The sequence below is a fragment of the Paramormyrops kingsleyae genome, chromosome 3 (assembly GCF_048594095.1).
Source record: "Paramormyrops kingsleyae isolate MSU_618 chromosome 3, PKINGS_0.4, whole genome shotgun sequence".
Taxonomy (NCBI): domain Eukaryota; kingdom Metazoa; phylum Chordata; class Actinopteri; order Osteoglossiformes; family Mormyridae; genus Paramormyrops; species Paramormyrops kingsleyae.
Window position 1 is genome coordinate 41,590,245 of NC_132799.1, and position 21,666 is coordinate 41,611,910.

Below are 21,666 nucleotides of genomic sequence, written 5' to 3' on the forward strand. Positions count from 1 at the left end.
TGGCTACCATGGTCATTTTATTTTTACTTGTTACAAAAAAACCATGGCACAAAAATTGCGCAACTTTCTACAGATATTATCTGAAAGGTTTTTTGTAGTGTAACAAGCCGTTTTTGGTTGATTTGATACATTTGTTTCTTTTATTGAACGTCATTTTTTTTTGTTATTGAAAATTTGGACGTATTGGTCCGAACCAGTCGGCGGCGACAGGGAAAGAGTAAACCCTTGGGAGTCGGCGGACCCGCCGGCGGGGACACTTGCATTTTCTTCTGGTAACCGTGAAAAGAACTTAAAATGCGTCGTCATGTTTGATCATACACGTAAGTGTAGTACATCATTTTAATCTGTAAATGGTCTACTTTTATTCATGTATACTCACAATATCCACAAAACATTGTGCTTTTGTAAAATAAAGAAAATAAACAGGGTGCGCTTTCAGCCGTCTCAGTCTCCATGAAAATCTTTTTGAAACACGTCACTAAAATGAACTGAAACTCTGCGAATACTGCACAGACATGAAAAATATATCTATAGAAAGCTTAAAGTGTCTACTTTTAAATAAAGCAATTTAAATGAAAAATAAATATTTTCAGTTTATGTAATCCATGTGAAACCAAGGAGAGGCACAGGATTTCTGTCGCACTTCATTATCTGCTAATGACCCGAGGCAGGGCACGCCCATTCACACGGAAAACAGTCCGGGCACTATACATTCAAGGCCACGCCCCCCGGACACCGGCTTAAAAACACACACACAGCAAGCTGCTATGACAATGGGTAAGTTATTAAGTCCTATATAACTCTTATTCTGATAATATTAAACTAATATTAGTAAATATTTTCCTCACTTCAGCTAGCTTTTGTCAGCTTTGTCAGCTTATGTGAAACATTGGCTTTCAATGCCATAGTTTAGTGTAGCATGTAGATAACTCTGCTAACATGCTGCCTTATGTAGCAAACATGTTATTTCCTGGTGGCTAAGCTAATGCCTTATGGAGTTTACAGATGTTTGTAAATGTTCTAATGTATTTCACCTCGTTTTGGATAGCTTTAGATTATGGTTGCTAATATATATTTGGCTCCGTTTTGGTTAGCCTATAACACTGCTATCGGTAATGTTATTTAGCACAAACATTTCGGGTGTAAAAGTTTGAGATGCTAACATTTTTTTAGGCTAACATCCATCCATCCATTTTCTCCCGCTTTATCCGAGGTTGGGTCGCGGGGGCAGCAGTCTCAGCAGGGAAACCCAGACTTCCCTCTCCCCAGCCACTTCATCCAGCTCCTCTGGGGGAATCCCGAGGTGTTCCCAGGCCAGCCCGAGAGACATAGTCCCTCCAGCGTGTCCTGGGCCTTCCCCGGGGCCTCCTCCCAGTGGGACATGCCCGGAATACCTCACCAGGGAGGCGTCCAGGAGGCATCCTAATCAGATGCCCGAGCCACCTCATCTGACTCCTCTCAATGCGGAGGAGCAGCGGCTCTACTCTGAGTCCCTCCCGAATGACCGAGCTCCTCACCCTATCTCTAAGGGAGAGCCCAGCCACCCTGCGGAGGAAACTCATTTCGGCCGCTTGCACTCGCGATCTCGTTCTTTCGGTCACTACCCACAGCTCGTGACCATAGGTGAGGGTAGGAACGTAGATCGACTGGTAAATCAAGAGCTTCGCCTTTTGGCTCAGCTCCTTCTTCACCATGACAAACCGATGCAGCGCCCGCATCACTGCGGACGCCGCACCGATCCGCCTGTCGACCTCCCGCTCCATCGTCCCCCCACTCGTGAACAAGACCCCGAGATACTTAAACTCCTCCACTTGGGGAAGGATCCCATCCCCGACCCGGAGAGAGCATTCTACCCTTTTCCGGCTGAGGACCATGGTCTCGGATTTGGAGGTGCTGATTCTCATCCCAGCCCCTTCACACTCGGCTGCGAACTGTCCCAGCGAGAGCTGAAGGTCACGGTCCGATGAGGCCAACAGGACCACATCATCTGCAACAAGCAGAGACCTAATCCTGAGGTCACCAAACCGGACACCCTCAACGCCCTGGCTGCGCCTAGAAATTCTGTCCATAAAAGTTATGAACAGAATCGGTGACAAAGGACAGCCCTGACGGAGTCCAACCCTCACCGGAAACAAGTCCGACTTATTGCCTCATTGACTCTGGCACCGGTCCAACAGGGACCGAACAGCCCTTAACTCTCTGGGGTCGAGTATGTCGTCGGCGACATCGCGTACTTTTCGCGTCTATTTCAGTTTATATCTCGCTGAAATCTTAATGTAGAATCATGAAAAAAATGCTGGCTAAATCCGTAATCTGTCTTCTTTTCAAAACGTCCATTGTCGGAAGTATTAAAGTTTTTTTAATTAGGTTAAATCGGCAGAAAAGTAAACCATGTTATCTTACTTTGTATTACCTGCATCGGGGCCGTGTAGTGCCGCTCTCACCTGAAGATCGCTATTCACATTCTAAATAGCCGCATTAGCGCGTATTCAAATCGCATTCGCATGGTAATTTGATTAACAGCGCAACGGTGAAACGCGATCCAGATACATCCCCTTCAGCGCCATAAAAGGGGGTTGGGGACGTGGCCAGGTGACAATGGCTCATTCATACACATGAAAGTTGCTACATATTCAAAGAAAGGAGCCAGAAATAGTGACATGAGTTAGGTTTTTCTTATTTATTTATCCAAATGAATGTTGCATCTACACCATTTAGTCATCTTCATGTAGCCAAGACTTTGGTGATCAGATATCTGGGATCAAAACAAACTGCCAGCATTGCTTACTATGTACTTTTATAATGTTTCTGCAAGTGTTCCAAACTGCATTTTGCAATGTCTATACTTTGATGTCAAATTTCAAACTTAACAAAAATCTGACATATTTACAATATATATTAAAATAAAGATGAGTGTAATGGCAAAACAAATATACACTCACCTAAAGGATTATTAGGAACACCTGTTCAATTTCTCATTAATGCAATTATCTAATCAACCAAACACATGGCAGTTGCTTCAATGCATTTAGGGGTGTGGTCCTGGTCAAGACAATCTCCTGAACTCCAAACTGAATGTCAGAATGGGAAAGAAAGGTGATTTAAGCAATTTTGAGCGTGGCATGGTTGTTGGTGCCAGATGGGCCGGTCTGAGTATTTCACAATCTGCTCAGTTACTGGGATTTTAACGCACAACCATTTCTAGGGTTTACAAAGAATGGTGTGCAAAGGGAAAAACATCCAGTATGCAGCAGTCCTGTGGGTGAAAATGCCTTGTTGATGCTAGAGGTCAGAGGAGAATGGGCCGACTGATTCAAGCTGATAGAAGAGCAACTTTGACTGAAATAACCACTCGTTACAACCGAGGTATGCAACAAAGCATTTGTGAAGCCACAACACACACAACCTTGAGGCGGATGGGCTACAACAGCAGAAGACCCCACCGGGTACCACTCATCTCCACTACAAATAGGAAAAAGAGGCTACAATTTGCACAAGCTCACCAAAATTGGACAGTTGAAGACTGGAAAAATGTTGCCTGGTCTGATGAGTCTCGATTTCTGTTGAGACATTCAAATGGTAGAGTCAGAATTTGGCGTAAACAGAATGAGAACATGGATCCATCATGCCTTGTTACCACTGTGCAGGCTGGTGGTGGTGGTGTAATGGTGTGGGGGATTTCGGTCAGCGTGAGTGCTTGTCTGTCCTGTCTGTTAATCAACAGCGCGATTATTACCGACAGAGAGCTGCGGGTGTCGCGTGCGCGGCGTTTTTCTGTCCGCGTTTAAACTCCGTAACAAACACCCGCGGGGCGATTATAACTAATAACATCTAACGTCGGTATCGCTACCAAGCGTCGGAAAAGGACAGTTGCTCCTGAGCTTTGCTCGGTCGCCAGTCGGGGCCGGGAGGACATTTTCCACTTTTTTCCCGCTCCGGCAGTAGCCTGCTGTGAGGGGGTTTTTGTGGTTTTTCGACCTCCCAAGAGCAACTTCGATTTCGCCTTGTTTTTACTTGGTTCAGGCAGAAGTTCTTCTGGTAAGTAGTAGTAAGTTTATCAGGTTTAAAATTTTTAATAAAATAATAATTAAGTTCCGTTTTAACACAAGTAATAACTTATTTTAGTGTACTCCGCACGTTACTGCATTTATTGTTACGCAAATTAATCTTTATAGTTAAATACACTATATAAATTTACTGGGCTGGGAGTACGGGGTCATAGTGAGTTAGTTAATTATGGGGCCAGCTCAGTGTTGCGTTTGCAAGATGTTTGCCCTTCTGGACGTTAGTGTCCAGTCGGACTTCATCTGCGAGCGATGTAAGCTAGTGGACTCACTCATGGTCAAGGTTCGCGACCTTGAGGAGCAACTGGCTCGCATCCAATGCAACAGTGAGTTAGATGAGCTAGTTGATACGCCGTTTAGGGAGACGGTGTGTACGCCACTAACGGGGGGGAGGGAGAATGAAGAGCAGAGAGGTCGAGAGAGCTGGGTGACCGTAGGTCGTAGACGCAGGAAAAGGCGTACACACGTTACAGAGGCGGCATCACCTGAGGTGTCTGTGTCTAACAGGTTTCAGGTGCTTCCAGCTTTAGAGCCGGAAGGGACTGGGGAAGCAGGTGGGCCCTTGGGCACTGAGGAGCCCCCTCCCCCCAGAAAGAGGGAGGTTGTGGTAGTGGGGGATTCAATTATTAGGGGAGTAGACAGTTATGTGTGCACGCGTGATAGAGGGTCCCGTACGGTGTCTTGCCTGCCTGGTGCCCAGGTAGGAGACCTTCCAGATCGTGTGGACAAGCTTTTGGCCCCAGCTGGGGTGGATCCAGTTGTCGTGGTGCATGTTGGCACCAACGACATAGGCAAGGGTAGAAGGGCTGTTCTGCAGGATAAATTTATAGAAGTCGCCAATAAGCTTAGAAGCAGAACGTCCATGGTGGTATTTTCCGAAATACTCCCCGTGCCACGCGCAAGTGAGGCTAAGTTAGCTGAGATAAGGAGATTAAATGCGTGGCTAAAAGGATGGTGTAGGAAAGAGGGGTTTAGGTTTATGGGGCACTGGAGGACCTTCTGGAACAGGTGGGACCTGTTCAAGCCGGATGGGTTGCATCTGAACCGGAGGGGAACCAGTGTACTGGGAAGGCGTATTTGTAGAGTAGTTGAGGAATGTTTAAACTAGGGACTGGGGGGGCAGGGAGGTTAGTTAAGTATGTAACTGGGGGGAAACGGAAAGCCCAAAAAAATCATATTATAAGTAGGCACTGTAATAAGCCTACCCTTTGTTGTCTGTATTTAAACGCCAGGAGTATTAGGAATAAAATTCATGATTTAGAGGCTCTTATCTCATCGGACTCTTATGATATTATAGCAATAACTGAAACGTGGTTGAGTGATAAGGATGGACAAGAATATAATATGGATGGTTACACATTGTTCCGTAAAGACCGTATAGGTAAGAAGGGAGGTGGTGTTGCAGTATATGTAAAGGAAATCTTGCAGGCAAGGGAGCTTACTGATATAAGTAAAAGTACGGAAGCTATATGGGTAAAATTAGATGCTACAAACTCAAATAGCCTAATTGTCGGTGTTTGTTACAGAGCACCCAATGTAGCTGCTGAGGAAAGCAGATTGTTATACAGTGATATTAGGATTATGAGCAATAAAAATGATGTGGTAGTTATGGGTGATTTTAATCTACCGGGGATACAGTGGGACATTGTTGCTGGCTCTTCTGAAAATGAACTTGAGATGGTGGAATTAGTACAGGATTGTTTTTTTACTCAGTTTGTTAACACCCCTACCAGGGGAGATGCCATTCTTGATCTTGTTTTGTCTAATAACCAGGACAGGATTGGTAAATTAGATGTTTTAGAACCACTTGACAGTAGCGATCATAACATGGTTAAATTTGAGGTTAAGTTTAGTGCCCGAAGAGCAAAGTCCAAATCAAAAATATATAATGTTAGGAAGGCTAACTTCAATTGTATGAGATTAAAACTAGAAACCGTGAACTGGATGGAGTTAAATAACAAAACTGTTGAAGAGGCATGGGAATTTTTTAAAAGCACATTATTGCAAGTACAAGAGGACTTCATACCTGTTTCTAGCAAGAATAAATCTAGGAAATTGCAACCTAGGTGGTTTAATAGGGACATAAAGTATAAAGTAAGGAGGAAAAGGGCTTTGTTCCAGAGATGGAAAATAACTGATGATGACATAATAAAGCAAGAGTATCTAAATCTACAGGCTGACTTAAAAAATGACATTAGACGAGCTAAAAGGAATGTCGAAAGGAAGATCGCATTGGAGGCTAAGGATGACGTTAAAAGTTTCTTCCAGTATTTTAACTCTAAAAGAGCTCTAAAAGCTGAAATTACTAATCTGCAGGATAGTAAGGGTCTTATAATTGAAAACGACATTGACATAGTAAATGAGTTCAATGATAGTTTTGCACGGGTATTCACTGTCGAGGACACTAGTAACTTACCAGTTCTTATTACTAATTCAACATCGTCTATAACTAATATATATATAACTGAAGCTGATGTTTTGCAAAGCCTAGCTAAGCTCAAAATAAATAAATCACAGGGCCCTGATGGCATCTTACCTATAGTGTTAAAAGAGATGAGGGATATTATTTGCCGACCCTTAACATTACTGTTTCAAAAATCCTTATCTGAAGGTGTGGTACCTTCTGATTGGAAGCATGCCAACATAACGCCCATTTTCAAAAAAGGGGATAGAAGTAATTTGTCAAACTATAGGCCAATCAGTCTAACTTGTATAACTGGTAAAGTTATGGAGGCTATAATCAAAGAGAAAATGGTAGATTACCTGGACTCAAATAACATTTTGAGGGATAGCCAGCATGGATTTAGGAGAGGTAGATCCTGTTTAACAAATCTGTTGGAGTTTTTTGAGGAAGCTACTCAGGAAGTTGATGATAAGAAGGCCTATGATGTCATCTATTTAGATTTCCAAAAGGCTTTTGATGTTGTTCCCCACAAGAGGCTCTCACTTAAACTCAAAGCGACAGGTATTTTAGGAACTGTAGCGACTTGGATTGATAACTGGTTAACGGATAGGAAGCAGCGAGTAGTTATAAGAGGCTCGATGTCACAGTGGGCCTGCGTTCATAGTGGGGTACCGCAGGGTTCAATTTTAGGACCACTTTTGTTCCTAATTTACATAAATGATATAGACACCAATATATACAGTAAACTGGTGAAATTTGCAGATGACACCAAGGTGGGTGGTGTAGCAGATACTGAACTAGCGGCTCAGCAGCTACAGCGGGATCTTAATTTAATTAGTGACTGGGCTGACACCTGGCAGATGAAATTTAACATAGACAAATGTAAGGTACTCCATGTAGGGAGCAGAAATATAAAGTACAGGTATTTTATGGGACCTACTGAAATAAAGGTAGCTGATTATGAGAAAGACCTTGGTGTGTATGTTGATGCTTCCATGTCTCATTCTCGCCAGTGTGGGGAAGCAATAAAAAAGGCCAATAGGATGTTGGGGTACATCTCCAGGTGTGTGGAGTTTAAGTCAAGGGAGGTAATGCTAAGATTATACAATTCCTTGGTGAGACCTCACCTAGAATATTGTGTACAGGTTTGGTCACCATATCTTAAAAAGGACATAGCGGCCTTAGAAAAGGTGCAGCGTAGGGCCACAAGAATGATTCCTGGTCTTAGAGGAATGTCATACGAGGAAAGGTTATTTGAGCTAAATCTGTTCAGCCTCAAGCAAAGGAGACTGAGGGGGGACATGATCCAGGTCTATAAGATTCTAACAGGTTTGGATGCTGTTCAACCGAATAGTTACTTCAGCATTAGTTCCAATACAAGAACTCGTGGCCATAGGTGGAAATTAGCGGGAGAACATTTCAAACTGGATTTAAGGAAGCACTTCTTTACACAGCGTGTAGTCAGAGTATGGAATAGTCTTCCTGATAACGTAGTGCAAGCTGAATCCTTGGGTTCCTTTAAATCAGAGCTAGATAAGATTTTAACAACTCTGAGCTATTAGTTAAGTTCTCCCCAAGCGAGCTCGATGGGCCGAATGGCCTCCTCTCGTTTGTATAGTTCTTATGTTCTTATGTTCTTATGTTTTCTTGGCACACTTTAGGCCCCTTAGTGCCAATTGGGCATCGTTTAAATGCCACGGCCTACCTGAGCATTGTTTCTGACCATGTCCATCCCTTTATGACCACCATGTACCCATCCTCTGATGGCTACTTCCAGCAGGATAATGCACCATGTCACAAAGCTCGAATCATTTCAAATTGGTTTCTTGAACATGACAATGAGTTCACTGTACTAAAATGGCCCCCACAGTCACCAGATCTCAACCCAATAGAGCATCTTTGGGATGTGGTGGAACGGGAGCTTCGTGCCCTGGATGTGCATCCCACAAATCTCCATCAACTGCAAGATGCAATCCTATCAATATGGGCCAACATTTCTAAAGAATGCTTTCAGCACCTTGTTGAATCAATGCCACGTAGAATTAAGGCAGTTCTGAAGGCGAAAGGGGGATCAAACACCGTATTAGTATGGTGTTCCTAATAATCCTTTAGGTGAGTGTATAAGAAATAATTTATTTGCCATGAATTAAGTTTATGATATTTGAAGAAATGTGTGATCATGCCCCAGTCAGTGAAAGTGTGTTTCCTACCCCCAGACCCCAAAGGGTTAAAAGGAAGCCCGGCACCCCATACTCCCGGAGCACCCCCCACAGGACTCCCCGAGGGACACGGTCGAATGCCTTCTCCAAGTCCACAAAACCAGGGCTGTGGAGTCGGAGTCGGAGACAATTTTGGGTACCTGGAGTCGGAGTCGGCAAAAAGTTAACCGACTCCGACTCCTACTAAATTTAAATGGGAATTAAAAAAGTAAGTTGAAATGTCCCAATTCACAAACAGTCATAATGAACTACTTCTCTGCTGTAAGAATAAAGCCCAATGCATGCAGTGCATAATGTTACCACAAAACGAACATGTCAAGTAACCATGAAGCATGCTTTTCATTGACTGTATGCGTCACTATCAGAGCATGTGAGCGGAGCGGAGCGGTGAGAATTTCCGCTCCTCGCTCACGAGGCTGTTGGCTCCGCCCGCTCCTCCGCTCTAATTCGCACTATGCCGCTCCGCTCAACACCGCTCCTCGCTCCACTAAAATGTCCTCCCGCTCCAGTCAAATCGCTCCACGCTCGCTCCAATTTAAAAGAGGAACACATAATCTGCATGCCTAACAAATGTCACCTTAAACCGAAGCCTTATGTCATAAAGAAATATGAGCAACGGCAACATTGCCAGTCAGAACAGAAAATATTTATTTTTAAGCAACCTATCTGCAACAACGGACAGGTTTGGAAATGGCATTCCACACAAAAATAGGCTTAAAAATAAAGGAATCATTGGGTTTAATAGCCTAAAGAATATACAGACACGTTTTAAATTCCTCAATTTTTTTCTGTGGATGATGATTTGGTTCCCTTTATTGCTGTTGCAATTCACCATGTCACTAGTCACAAGTACCAGCGAAAAGGAGGCCATCAACCCGACCATACATACACAAACATTACAGGGGGGCAGACAGGTCAGGAAGACAGGGGACTGTAGGAAAACTCAGAGAAACAGATTACGTTAGGAGAGTGGAGGTGAATAAAAAAAACAGCCCCCAGACTGTACTCCAGTAGGAAGTACAATATATTGGATGAAGCAAATGACACTGTAATTTGATGTTCATGTAAAAAGTTTATTATGGTGAAACATAACCATGGGCAAAGGTTCAGTGCGTAAAAAATAATGTGCTAGCAGGGAAGCAGAGCATATATCTGAAAAAATACTTGACAATGCAGGATTACAGTGATTGATTTATGTACATAAGAGATCAAGCTTTCAAACGAGGGTAACTTTGTCATTTTATTCATTGGTTTTCTTCTAAAACTCCGAAGATGAAAAACATTGCACGAATGTACAGAATGCCGACTGACATTTTTCCGCGATGAGTGAGCAAGCTATTTGAGAGCATTACAGTCATATTTATGGAAAAATGCGTGTTTTGTCTTAATACTGTGACGGTTTATGAAGTATTGGTCGTGAAAGAAATAGTTTGAAGTGCTTAGTTTTCATTTTATTAACACTTATATTTTACTTCCTGACACTCGACCCGTTTAAAGATGGCTACCATGGTAATTTTATTTTTACTTGTTACAAAAAAACCATGGCACAAAAATTGCGCAACTTTCTACAGATATTATCTGAAAGGTTTTTTGTAGTGTAACAAGCCGTTTTTGGTTGATTTGATACATTTGTTTCTTTTATTGAACGTCATTTTTTTTTGTTATTGAAAATCCGGACGTATGCGTCCGAACCACTAGGCGGCGACAGTGAAAGAGTTAATCTGGCATTATTGTAGAGTGTTGGCTTCCTAGCCAGTAGTTCTGTGGTGAAATGACATGTATGTTGCCTTCCTTTCCTTCAATGGATGTAGAAAATACATTAGCATAGTATATACATACAGAGGAGTCGGGGAGTCGGAGTCGGAAGATTTAGAAACTGAGGAGTCGGAGTTGGAGCATTTATCTACCGACTCCACAGCCCTGCACAAAACACATGTAGACTGGTTGGGCAAACTCCCATGAACCCTCCAGAACCCTGCGGAGAGTATAGAGCTGGTCCACTGTTCCACGGCCGGGGCGAAAACCACACTGCTCCTCCTGAATCCGCGGTTCGACAATCCGGCGGACCCTCCTCTCCAGAACCCCCGAATAGACCTTACAGGGAGGCTGAGGAGTGTGATCCCCCTATAGTTGGAGCACACCCTCTGGTCCCCTTTCTTGAAGAGGGGGACCACCACCCCGGTCTGCCAGTCCAGAGGCACTGCCCCCGATGTCCACGCGATGCTGCAGATGCGTGTTAACCAAGACAGCCCCACAGCATCCAGAGCCTTCAGGAACTCTGGGCGGATCTCATCCACCCCCGGGGCTCGACCACCGAGGAGCTTTTTAACCACCTCAGCGACCTCCACCCCCGAGATAGGGGAGTCCAGACCCAAGTCCCCATACTCTGCTTCCACATCGGAAGGCGTGTTGGTGGGATTGAGGAGGTCTTCGAAGTACTCCTTCCACCGACCCAAAACGTCCCGGGTTGAGGTCAGCAGCACCCCATCCCCACCATAAACAGTGTTGATGTTGCACCGCTTTCCCACCCGGAGCTGCCGGATGGTGGACCAGAATCGCCTCGAAGCCGTCCGGAAGTCGTTTTCCATGGCCTCGCCAAACTCCTCCCAAACCCGAGTTTTTGCCTCAGCGACCGCCGAAGCCGCATCCCGCTTGGCCTGCCAGTACCCGTCAGCTGCCTCTGGAGTCCCATAGGCTAAATAGGCCCCATAGGACTCCTTCTTCAGCTTGACGGCATCCCTCACCACTGGTGTCCACCAGCGGGTTCGCGGATTGCCGCCGCGACAGGCACCGACTACCTTACGGCCACAGCTCCGGTCAGCCGCCTCCACAATGGAGGCGCGGAACATGGCCCATTCGGACTCAATGTCCCCCGCCTCCCCCGGGACATGGGAAAAGTTCTGCCGGAGGTAGGAGTTGAAATTCCTCCTGACAGGGGATTCAGCCAGATGATCCCAGCAGACCCTCACTATACGCTTGGGTCTGCAAGGCCTGGCCGGCTTCCTCCCCCACCAGCGGAGCCAACCCACCACCAGGTAGTGATCAGTTGACAGCTCCGCCCCTCTCTTCACCCGAGTGTCCAAGACATGCGGCCGCAAGTCCGACGACACGACTACAAAGTCGATCATCGAACTGCGGCCTAGGGTGTCCTGGTGCCAAGTGCACATATGAACACCCTTATGCCTGAACATGGTGTTCATTATGGACAATCCGTGGCGAGCACAGAAGTCCAACAACAGAACACCACTCGGGTTCAGATCGGGGGGGCCGTTCCTCCCAATCACGCCACTCCAGGTCTCACTGTCATTGCCCACGTGAGCATTGAAGTCCCCCAGCAGAACAAGAGAGTCCCCAGAAGGAATGCTCTCCAACACCCCTTCTAGAGACTCTAAAAAGGGTGGGTACTCTGAACTGCCGCTCGGCGCATATGCGCAAACAATAGTCAGGACCCGTCCCCCCACCCGAAGGCGAAGGGAGGCTACCCTCTTGTCCACCGTGGTACACCCCAATGTGCAGGCCCCCAGCCAGGGGGCAATAAGTATGCCCACCCCCGCTCGGCGCCTCTCCCCGCAGGCAACTCCAGAGTGGAAAAGGGTCCAACCACTTTCAAGGAGACTGGTTCCAGAGCCCAAGCCGTGCGTCGAGGTGAGCCCGACTATGTCTAGCCGGAATTTCTCAACCTCGCGCACCAGCTCAGGCTCCTTCCCCATCAGAGAGGTGACATTCCATGTCCCAAGAGTTAGCTTCTGCAGCCGAGGATCGGACCGCCAAGGTCCCTGCCTTCGGCCACTGCCCAGCTCACAATGCACCCGACCCCTATGGCCCCTCCTAGGGGTGGTGAGCCCATTGGAAGGGGGACCCACGTGCCTTGTTCGGGCTGTGCCCGACCAGGCCCCATGGGTATAGGCCTGGCCACCAGACGCTCGCCATCGAGCCCCACCCCCAGGCCTGGCTCCAGGGGGGGGCCCCAGTGACCCGCGTCCGGACAAGGGAAAACGTGTTTCCAATATTTTTCTCATCATATGGGGTCTTTTGAGCCGAACTTCGTCTGGTTCCTCACCCCGGACCTGTTTGCCTTGGGTGACCCTACCAGGGGCATCAAGCCCCGGGCAACTTAGCTCCTGGGATCACTGGAACACGCAAACCCCTCCACCACGATAAGGTGTCGGCTCCAGGAGGGGTTAGGCTAACATTTTTTTATTTATTTGTTTTTAGGAATGTGTCTGCATCACCCTTGCCTTCACCAGCACCTCACATCGGGACACGCATGCTAAATAAACCACAAACAAAGAAATATGTTTCTGTCCTCAAATTATTTTCTTGTAGCACTTTTCTCTGTCCCATACCTGACTGAAATTATGCTCATTATGCAGGTCTTTGTCTTCTCTGGTGTGAACTACAGCATTATTCATGATCATTCCCACCTCCTCGCATATGGCCTTTCTAAACAAAAAGTGTCTTAGAAAATTTAAATGAATGTATTGTTTTCTGTAAATGAGTGGGTGAGATGATTGTCACATCATTTTGAAGTAAAACCTCTACACTACAAGATCCAGGTCACAAAAGTCTTGTACACAAATGTCATGAATGTGTTTTGTGGTCTAATTTCAGTGACTTATTTTTTTGTTGTTTTCAATAATCACGCATAACTGTTTTTTTCTCCAATATAAAGACTGCTCATATATTATTGTAGCCCAGTTTCTGCTGAATACAATGTTATCAGACTTTAGACATTTATATGTTTATAAATAACTGAAAAATACACAAATGTCAGGACATGTCAGAATGTCTTCAGGGCTCCAAATCACCTTCAGACTCCCAGGGGTTAAATCAAGGAAATCTGACAGACTGGCCAAGACCTGAGATGAGGTTAGTGAACTACTGCAAGGGTAATTCCTGTTTATTAGTCCCAGGTTGGAATAGCTTTGTACGATTAGCTCAGGGCATGGCCCTATTCTATAGATTAGCAGTATATGGGTGTGCTCCTGTTCTGTAAGTTAGCTGTATGTGGGTATGGCCTTGCTATGTAGATTAGCTTTATATGGGCATGACCTTGCTATACAGGTTAGCGGTAGATGGGCATGGCCCTGCTATGCAGGTTACCTGTACATGGGAGTGGTCTGGCTCTATAGGTTTGCTGTAGATGGGAGGGACCATGGTCTGTTGGTTAGCAGGCCTGCTACGTAAGTTTGCTTTATATGAGAATGGCCTAATGCTATAGGGTAGCCGTATATGGGCATAGTCCTGTTCTATACGTTAGCTAAAGATTGATGTAACCCCTTTTTATAAATAGGCAAGTCTCTGCTCTGTAGATTAGCTGTAAATAGATGAATCTGTTCTGTAATAATAATCAATACTTCATTGATCCCCTTGGGGAAATTGTTTTTACACCCCCCTCAACTTGCTCTTTTTCATGGAGTAAGTTGTCTGCAAAGGGCAGCCACCTGTAGTGGCAATCAGGGAGCGGGTGGTTAAAGGCCTTGCTCAAGGACCCGCATACATGCTGAGGCTGGGTTTGAACCAAGGACCTTCTGATTACAAACACACAGTCTTAACCCACTGAGCCACACGTTAGCTAGCTGTAAATAGGTGTAGCTCTGCTCTGTATAATTTAGCAAAAACGGGTGTGGCACGACTGACTACATATGCCATAACAGGCTCGAGTTACTGAAAATAGGTCAGCAGAGTCAAAGTGGAGTTTGCTTATCTCATTATTAATACACCAATGAACCCTTTCAATTGCTAACAATTTTACATGGTATTTGCTGACATCACAGTGATCATTCCAAAACTCTTGCTAAAAGATAAAAATAGCTATTCTGTTCATTACAAAAGCCACTCCTGCTAAAGAAAATGATCAGCCGCATGGAACATGAGTAAGATACATCCATAAATGTCTGTTCATGTGCTATAGGATCAAAAATAACATTTGGTGAATAGGCAGTGTAAAATCCAATGTCCTGTTTATCTGCTTATGGAGTGCAATGTTTTGCATTCCCTGGCTTACTGGCATGTTAGGGTATTGACACCAATTTGCCTTACAGTGTCAAGGGAGGAAAAAAATTGAAATCAGGGTTTAAATGAGGCATATGACAAAACGATAACCACCCCAGAGCAAAGAGCTATGCAAAGGGCAATTCAGGATCCAGCTATCTTTACAGGCTCTCAAACATCAGAGCCGGGGGCAGTACGGGCTTGCTTGGCTGGAGAGAGCAGCAGACAGCCCAGCAGCAGATGTTATCAGATGCCCCTGGCGTGAAGGAGATGACCCGCTGTCACAGCAGAGGCCGAATTAACGGCTTTAATGCAGTGTGGAGCCCTGGCAGAGAGCCCTGCCGAGCAGATCGTCCCACCGCCAGCTTCCTCATCCTCTTTACTTCACAGAAAGCTCTGCATTTACATGACCAATAGAGAACTCAGTGGGAGCAAAGGGCACTTTTCTTAGGAATCCTCACACCCAAAAATCCAGAGCCGGTATGCATAAAACTTCCTAAGAATGGTCGTACACTTTGACTTAAGAGTTAAAAAAATCTTAGCAAAAAGTAGGACCTAAGAGCATTGTATAAAGCTGCTAAAAGTAACTTTCAGCAAAGTCTAAGCCCAATTCCTAAGTGCTGACAGAGCCAGCACTTAAGTGTCGTGAAATGAGGACTACAAATAAAATCCCACCCCAAATACTGAGTTCAACCAATAGAGGAGCTGCATGGTGAATATATTAGTGACATTAAACCGTTAAGGTAGAGCTTTATACAACATACCTTTCTGTGATCGTACCTTTAATTTGTTGTACGAAAATCTATCTAGCACATCACCAATCAATTTCCACTAATAGATGCACATGTTGTGTAAATTATGGGTCAAACGCAGAACTCATAGGATTCTACAAGAAAACCAAACTGGACGGCAAACAAAACGGTTCTTTTGGCACAGTTGGTGCTTAAATGGAAGGAGGTAGTGCGAGGAAAGTTTGGCCCAGCTGTTACAAGCACGGACAAAAAAAAAGCTTAGGAGGCTATTGCAAGCTCCGTAAATGCTGCCTCACCTCGGACAAGGCGTTCAGCAGAGGAATGTGAAAAAAGGTGGTATAATGTTTTATCGACCTCACGAAAGGAAATCACAGTTTACAAAGCAAGCATGCAAGCTACAGGTTTGTGTCATTACTTATGGTAAAACTGGTCTAAGTCGCCGGCTTGTAACTCGTCAATGTGCACAAGTCGACGCTCAAGCAAAAGTCCCGATTTTTCCCAATGATGTTTCCTTTAAAATTCCTTGTGTAAGTCACCGCTTGTAAGTCGTCAAATTCCCTTAGTTGTCACCTAAATCCCGGTCCCAAACAACACAAATGAATGGATTTTCCTACCTGTAAGTTGACACCCCAATCGCTGCATTCCCGCCGTCTGCTTGTCACCACGGCAATGTAGAAACCGAGTGCGGCGCGGGACAAGATTTGATGGGTGAATGCGGGTGCGGGCGGTAAGGTCCTCATGTATGTGCGGGTTGTGGGAGAATAGAATTAATCGCGGGACTCCCGCAAAATGTAATTATCTTAAAATTAATTTATTAAAAACAAATACTCATTTATCTACTGAACAAAAGCAACAAGAACGACTAAATTAAAATAATAACAATTTACAGGCGAATCGTCTACAGAAACTACAATTGCCGCGCTCTGAGTGCCGGGGGACGTAACCGGACACCCCAAGAAGTAATCAGCCTGGTGCTTGGATGGGATGGCATGTTCTGAAAAGCTCCTCGTTCATGTCCATGTTCATCATTCCATTTAATTAAACTAAAATAAAACGAAACATATTTGTTTATTTTCCGTTTCTTTTTTATATATACTCAAAAGGGAAGCAAGTGAAACAAATAACAGAGTAGCGGGAAGAAGCGGTAAAAATAAAACTACTTATATGTTTACCTGCGGTATTTTGCAGGCGGGAGGGGGACAGAATCTTGCGGGAGCGGGACTGAAAAATCCGTCCCGCGCAGGTCTCTACCGTGATGAGTAGAGGTATATGGTGTTATATTTACTAGTCGGCAAAACGGCGAGATAGACATAAGTCGCTGAAGTTTCGACTTTATAAGTTGGCAAAACGGCGAGTTATATTTACTAGTCGACAAAACGACGAGGTAGACATAAGTCGCCAAAGTGTCGACTTAGGTGTATCACGTCAATTCTCTAAGTCGTCACTTATAAGCTGGTCCCGCGAGAGTCGACTTAGACCGGTTTTACTGTATATTGCTCTTATGACCCTCGCTATAATAGGTGGTGATGATGATAATAATAATAATTATTATTATTATATTTTTCCAGTTGCCAAAAACGTAACATCATTATCACCTTCAGTTCAACTGTAAGTGCATTTTTAGATGACGTAGGAGACTGTATATGGTTCCTAATTAGGTTGGTAACAAAAAGAATGCCCTCATGATCGAGCCTGTACCTTTTTATCAATTCATTATTGTCGTACGTCTGAAGGACGTCCTTTCTTTGACGGAAAGTGCGCGGTCTCCGTCTGGCTGCCATCATTCAACTCCTAACTGGCTTAGGAGTCCTCTCCAGCTCTCTTAAATAATTTAGGAGCTGAGACCAAGTCTTAACCCCCTGAGGTCTGAGGCCTCTTTTCCACTTTCGGGGTAGTCTGACATGCCTTGACATTTTAAAATATTTCACCTATCTAAAAAACATTTATCCCAAAATGATACATTTGCTTTTATTCAGCACAAACTCAGCACCAATAATCTGAGACCTCTTAGAATGTTATTATTCTATTTTTTGTTAAAATCAACTTTAAACATATACTTTTCAAAAACCTATTTTCAGACATGCTGAGAAATTGTAAAAAATCACATTATAGACATTTCTAGGTAAGACTTTTGAGCTCTGAAACTTATAGACACAGGGGTTGGCTACACATAGGTGAAAGTGACATTCTGAAATTTTATGTAGTTTGATTACTAAAGTGTTAGCACTTTAGAGTGACACTCTTTTTCTCAAAGTCAGTGGCCTTCAAAATGAATATTGATGAGATAGGTGTCCTCACACCTGTAGTAGTTTGCATGCTGTCAATGGCCCATCAGTCTGGAATGTCACTGCACCCCACACCCATCACTTTGGAAAGGCAGTTTGAAACGCAAGAAAAGTAGCAACAATAAAATCCCTTTCACAGTTTATTGGTAGATGGAATGAAAAATGAAAAACTGTTACTATATAAATATAGAAAGCGATAAATATGATGCAGTGACTATTATTAACGCTCTGGGGACGAGGGCATCGTCGACCACGTATCTTTCTCGTGTATTTCAGTTTATATCTCGCTGAAATCATTATGTAAAATCATGGAAAAAACACTGACTAAATCCGTTATCTGTCTTCTTTTCAAAACTTCCATTGTCAGAAGTATTAAAGTTTTTAAAATTAGGTTAAATAGGCAAAAAAGCTAAATACGCTGCGTTTGAATCGGCGACCACGTGATTGCAGGCACACGGGCTTAGCCCACTGAGACATGAACGCAGGTATGAGCTTCGCTGCTGAAAGTGGCAACACTGGCGCAAAGCTTCAGCGGCAGAGACGTATCCGTGTGCTATATTGTAGCCGATCAGTGTAAACACTACCCAGACATGTGCTCTTGTTTATTTCGGTCACAATGGGCGTATTCACATATTTCTTTACCCAATACTAACTGTCGGATTATCATGTTATTATCATGCGAATAGCGCGATTTGCAAATGGGTGGGCGATCAGAGCCGCTTCGAGACGCAGACGCTTAAGTCAGTCACTCTTGTTCTTTCAATTCGTATCACGAAGCTGTAAAAATATATTTAGTTTCTACCTATATATATATTTGAAAAGTAGACCGTCTAAGGTTTTTTAAAGTATTTTTAAAATGTGTATATGACAAAAACTTGCGGAGTTATTTAGACGGTTTTGCGAAATTTTTGTCAGATCCCGCCGCCGGGACCACCGACCCCAGGGGGTTAACACTTAAGAATGTTTATGCATGCCACTTATTCTTAAGTCTAGGAGTAGGAGCAAAATCACATCACTCTTAGAATTGTGACGCATTTAAGAGTGAAATTTTACTCTGAGAAGTTTTATGCATACCAGCCCAGATTATTTGTACTGCTGCCAAAGTCAGACTTCCACTGACTGGCACAGCCTGAGATGAAACATTACTGTGGGCAGTTTTCTAAGCTAACAATACAGGTCCCATGAACACGGGATGAACTGGACTGGCACAAAGTTGAACTTGAGGCCACAGTGTTGCTCAAATGCAGGGGTTCCATCAGCCAAATTCCATCAGCAATACAAAGCCAAGGTCCATTGCCAGGGTGGTTAATTGATCACTCAGTCTGGATTCAACTGTAGTTCGGTCCGGATTCAGACTAAAGTCAGCCAGTTGGTGACCACTGGTCTGATATAAAACTGAAATGGCGCCCTTTCACCCCAATCGCTTGGATGTGGACTCCGTTTGTTATATGATAAAGGCCCCCCCACAGAGGCTTTTCTTACCCATCATATTGTAGAGGCTCTGAGGTGCAAACTGCTTCGGCATCTTCTGCAGTGCTTCCTTATACAAAGAGAGTGCCTCCTGTGGATGAAACCAAAGCCAGTGGATTAAGGATGGAAGCTGAGGTCATATCCTCATGTCTCTGGCCTCTCTGTGGATCCACCAGTGTCATCCAGGCGCATGCCAGAAGCCAGTGCCGTCCATATCTTGTCTAAACATATCAAAATTGGACTGATGCCTTGGGTGGGTGGCAGATGGCATTAAGATTTAGGTTGTGACCTGAAATAAATGGATTAAGTATATAGGTGTGCATGTACTAAAATGTAATTTAGTGTAGCACAACGCTCTGCTTGTGGGTGGAGGTCAGAGGGCCTGCTCTTCCTCCTGACTGAGCTCCCTCCCCCAAGCATCCACTCACCTCCTGGTGGCCCTGCTCATGCAGCAACTTGCCCAGGTTATACAAGCAGCTAGTGACTGAGCTCCGGTGGGCATGCGGATCTTTCAGGTTCTCATCAGGGATGTCAGCACAGGTGAGGAAGGTGCGCTTGGCCTCCTCCAGGTGTCCCTCAGTCATCAGGATAATCCCTGTGTTCAAGTATGCAGCTAGGAGATTGGCAGAAAAAACTAACATCAAAAATCAGCACAATATGTACTGTGTTCATCATTCACTTTACATCTTTACAAAAATTCACCAATCCATCCATCCATCTGTTGCTACAGAATAGAATATACAGATTTATTAAAACTATTTTCATTGAAAATATGTAGCTCTGTTACAGTGTTTATTACCTGGGTATTACAGAGCACCAATTATTGGTGTGCCATAATTTCATTAATGACAAAACTTCCCATATGAATTTGATAACTGATATTTAAGGTTCCACTAACATCAGAAGCACTGTTGTAGATATTACTTTAAAATGATCTCCATTTAGAATAATCACATCTGCAAAAAATGGGGAATGTATTTATTGTTTTTACTTCTGGTTTCAAGATAACAGTCTTTATGACTATTTAATGTTAATCCAAAGGACAAGAGGCAGGTCCTGTCCTGCCTCTGTTAAATCTAAATGGGAATAATAAGGAAGATCCACTTTAAACATGACAGCTAGGAAGAGGGAGAGACAGAGACACCTACAGCACCAAACTGGTACATTAGATGGCCTGTACCAGAGGACAGAGGAGAGAATCACAAGTAGCAAATCAAAACCACTTTCCACCTGGATCTACAACCAACTACATAAAGTTGGGATTTAATCAGTACAAATGAAGGGATGTCACTCCCAGAAAGCTGGCCCAGAAACACAGCAGCTCTTAGTCAGTGGGCACAGTTGCAGCTGCCAGTCAATGGTGGAGGTGAATGGGGACGGCCTACTTACAAGCTAGTGTAGGCCTGCTCCCAATGGCCAACTTATAGTAATGCAAGGCCTCGGTGGACCTGCCGTTTTCCTGAAGCAGCAAGCCCCTAGAAGTGAGAGGCCAGAGGGGACGCGTGAGACCACTCAGCAAGGGTAGCAGGTAAAGTAAAGGCATGCCGTCATTACAATGGGGAGTGAAGTCATGATAGGATTTCAAATCAGACCACCTGATGCCATTAGTTTGGATTTACCATATGTATTCTTCAGTCATGTTCAAATAAAAAGCAAATCTGTAGCACAGCAAGTACTGGTTCATTCAAACTTTGCAATCACAAACAATTTTAGAGGTGTCAGTGTGTCCTACTCCTGACACCACTCCCATCAGTCCCTAGCTTGTCATCATAACTAGCTTGGATTCATGACATGGACCTTGAACCAGGCCACATCTGCCTTGCTGCTCACAGACACAGTGTTATTCATAGCTGCTAGACAAAACTGGGGTCTGGTCAAAACAACTCAACCTGCAAGGTCACTCATACAAATCTGAGGGCCTGCAGAATGCCTCATTAGACTCTGATTTCTTCAAACAGGAAAACAAATCAAAGCTATTATAGTGCAAAACATACATTAACTTCGCAAAAGTCTTAGGCAGTCAAAGAAAATGAATGATCAGATGTGCTGGGTTGAGAAACACTAAGATGGATAACAAATCTGTTCCCAAGATTCTCCATGTTGGATTAAGGATGTGAGGAATGTTCAGTGTTACAGTTCTTCAGAAGAATGTAAGGCAAATAAGGAAGGGAAACCTACTCACAGGTTGTACAGCATGTCCGCCATGTTTCTGCGGTAGTACAGGGCATTCCTGTAGGCTTTCTCAGCCTCCATCACCTTGCCCTGGTTCTTCAGGACGTTCCCTAGGTTGCCCCAGGCTGCCAGGGACAGAGGAGCCCAATTAAAAGCATATATCATTCACTTTCTACCTTGTAAATTGTTATTTTAGTCCAGAATGCATTGTACCTGCCCTGGGCAAGGTCAGCTGGCCCAAAGTAGCCTCAGAGTGAAATGTTGCCTTCTGCTTAACGATGCTTATTAACTACTTCCTGAAAAGCG

General features: G+C 44.4%; 1 protein-coding gene across 4 annotated transcripts in view; it reads right to left on the reverse strand.

Annotated features, from left to right (window-relative positions):
- The window catches only part of LOC111843359 (protein O-mannosyl-transferase TMTC2-like), a 220,805-nt gene that overhangs the window by 85,959 nt on the left and 113,180 nt on the right, over positions 1 to 21,666 (reverse strand). For all 4 annotated transcript variants that reach the window (XM_072710313.1, XM_072710312.1, XM_072710315.1 and 1 more), the window contains 4 exons: positions 21,371 to 21,485; positions 20,578 to 20,663; positions 19,617 to 19,801; positions 19,201 to 19,279 (listed from right to left, as the gene is read on the reverse strand). In XM_072710313.1, the coding sequence (XP_072566414.1) occupies positions 19,201 to 19,279; positions 19,617 to 19,801; positions 20,578 to 20,663; positions 21,371 to 21,485 (465 nt within the window). The remainder of the gene's footprint in view (positions 1 to 19,200; positions 19,280 to 19,616; positions 19,802 to 20,577; positions 20,664 to 21,370; positions 21,486 to 21,666) is intronic.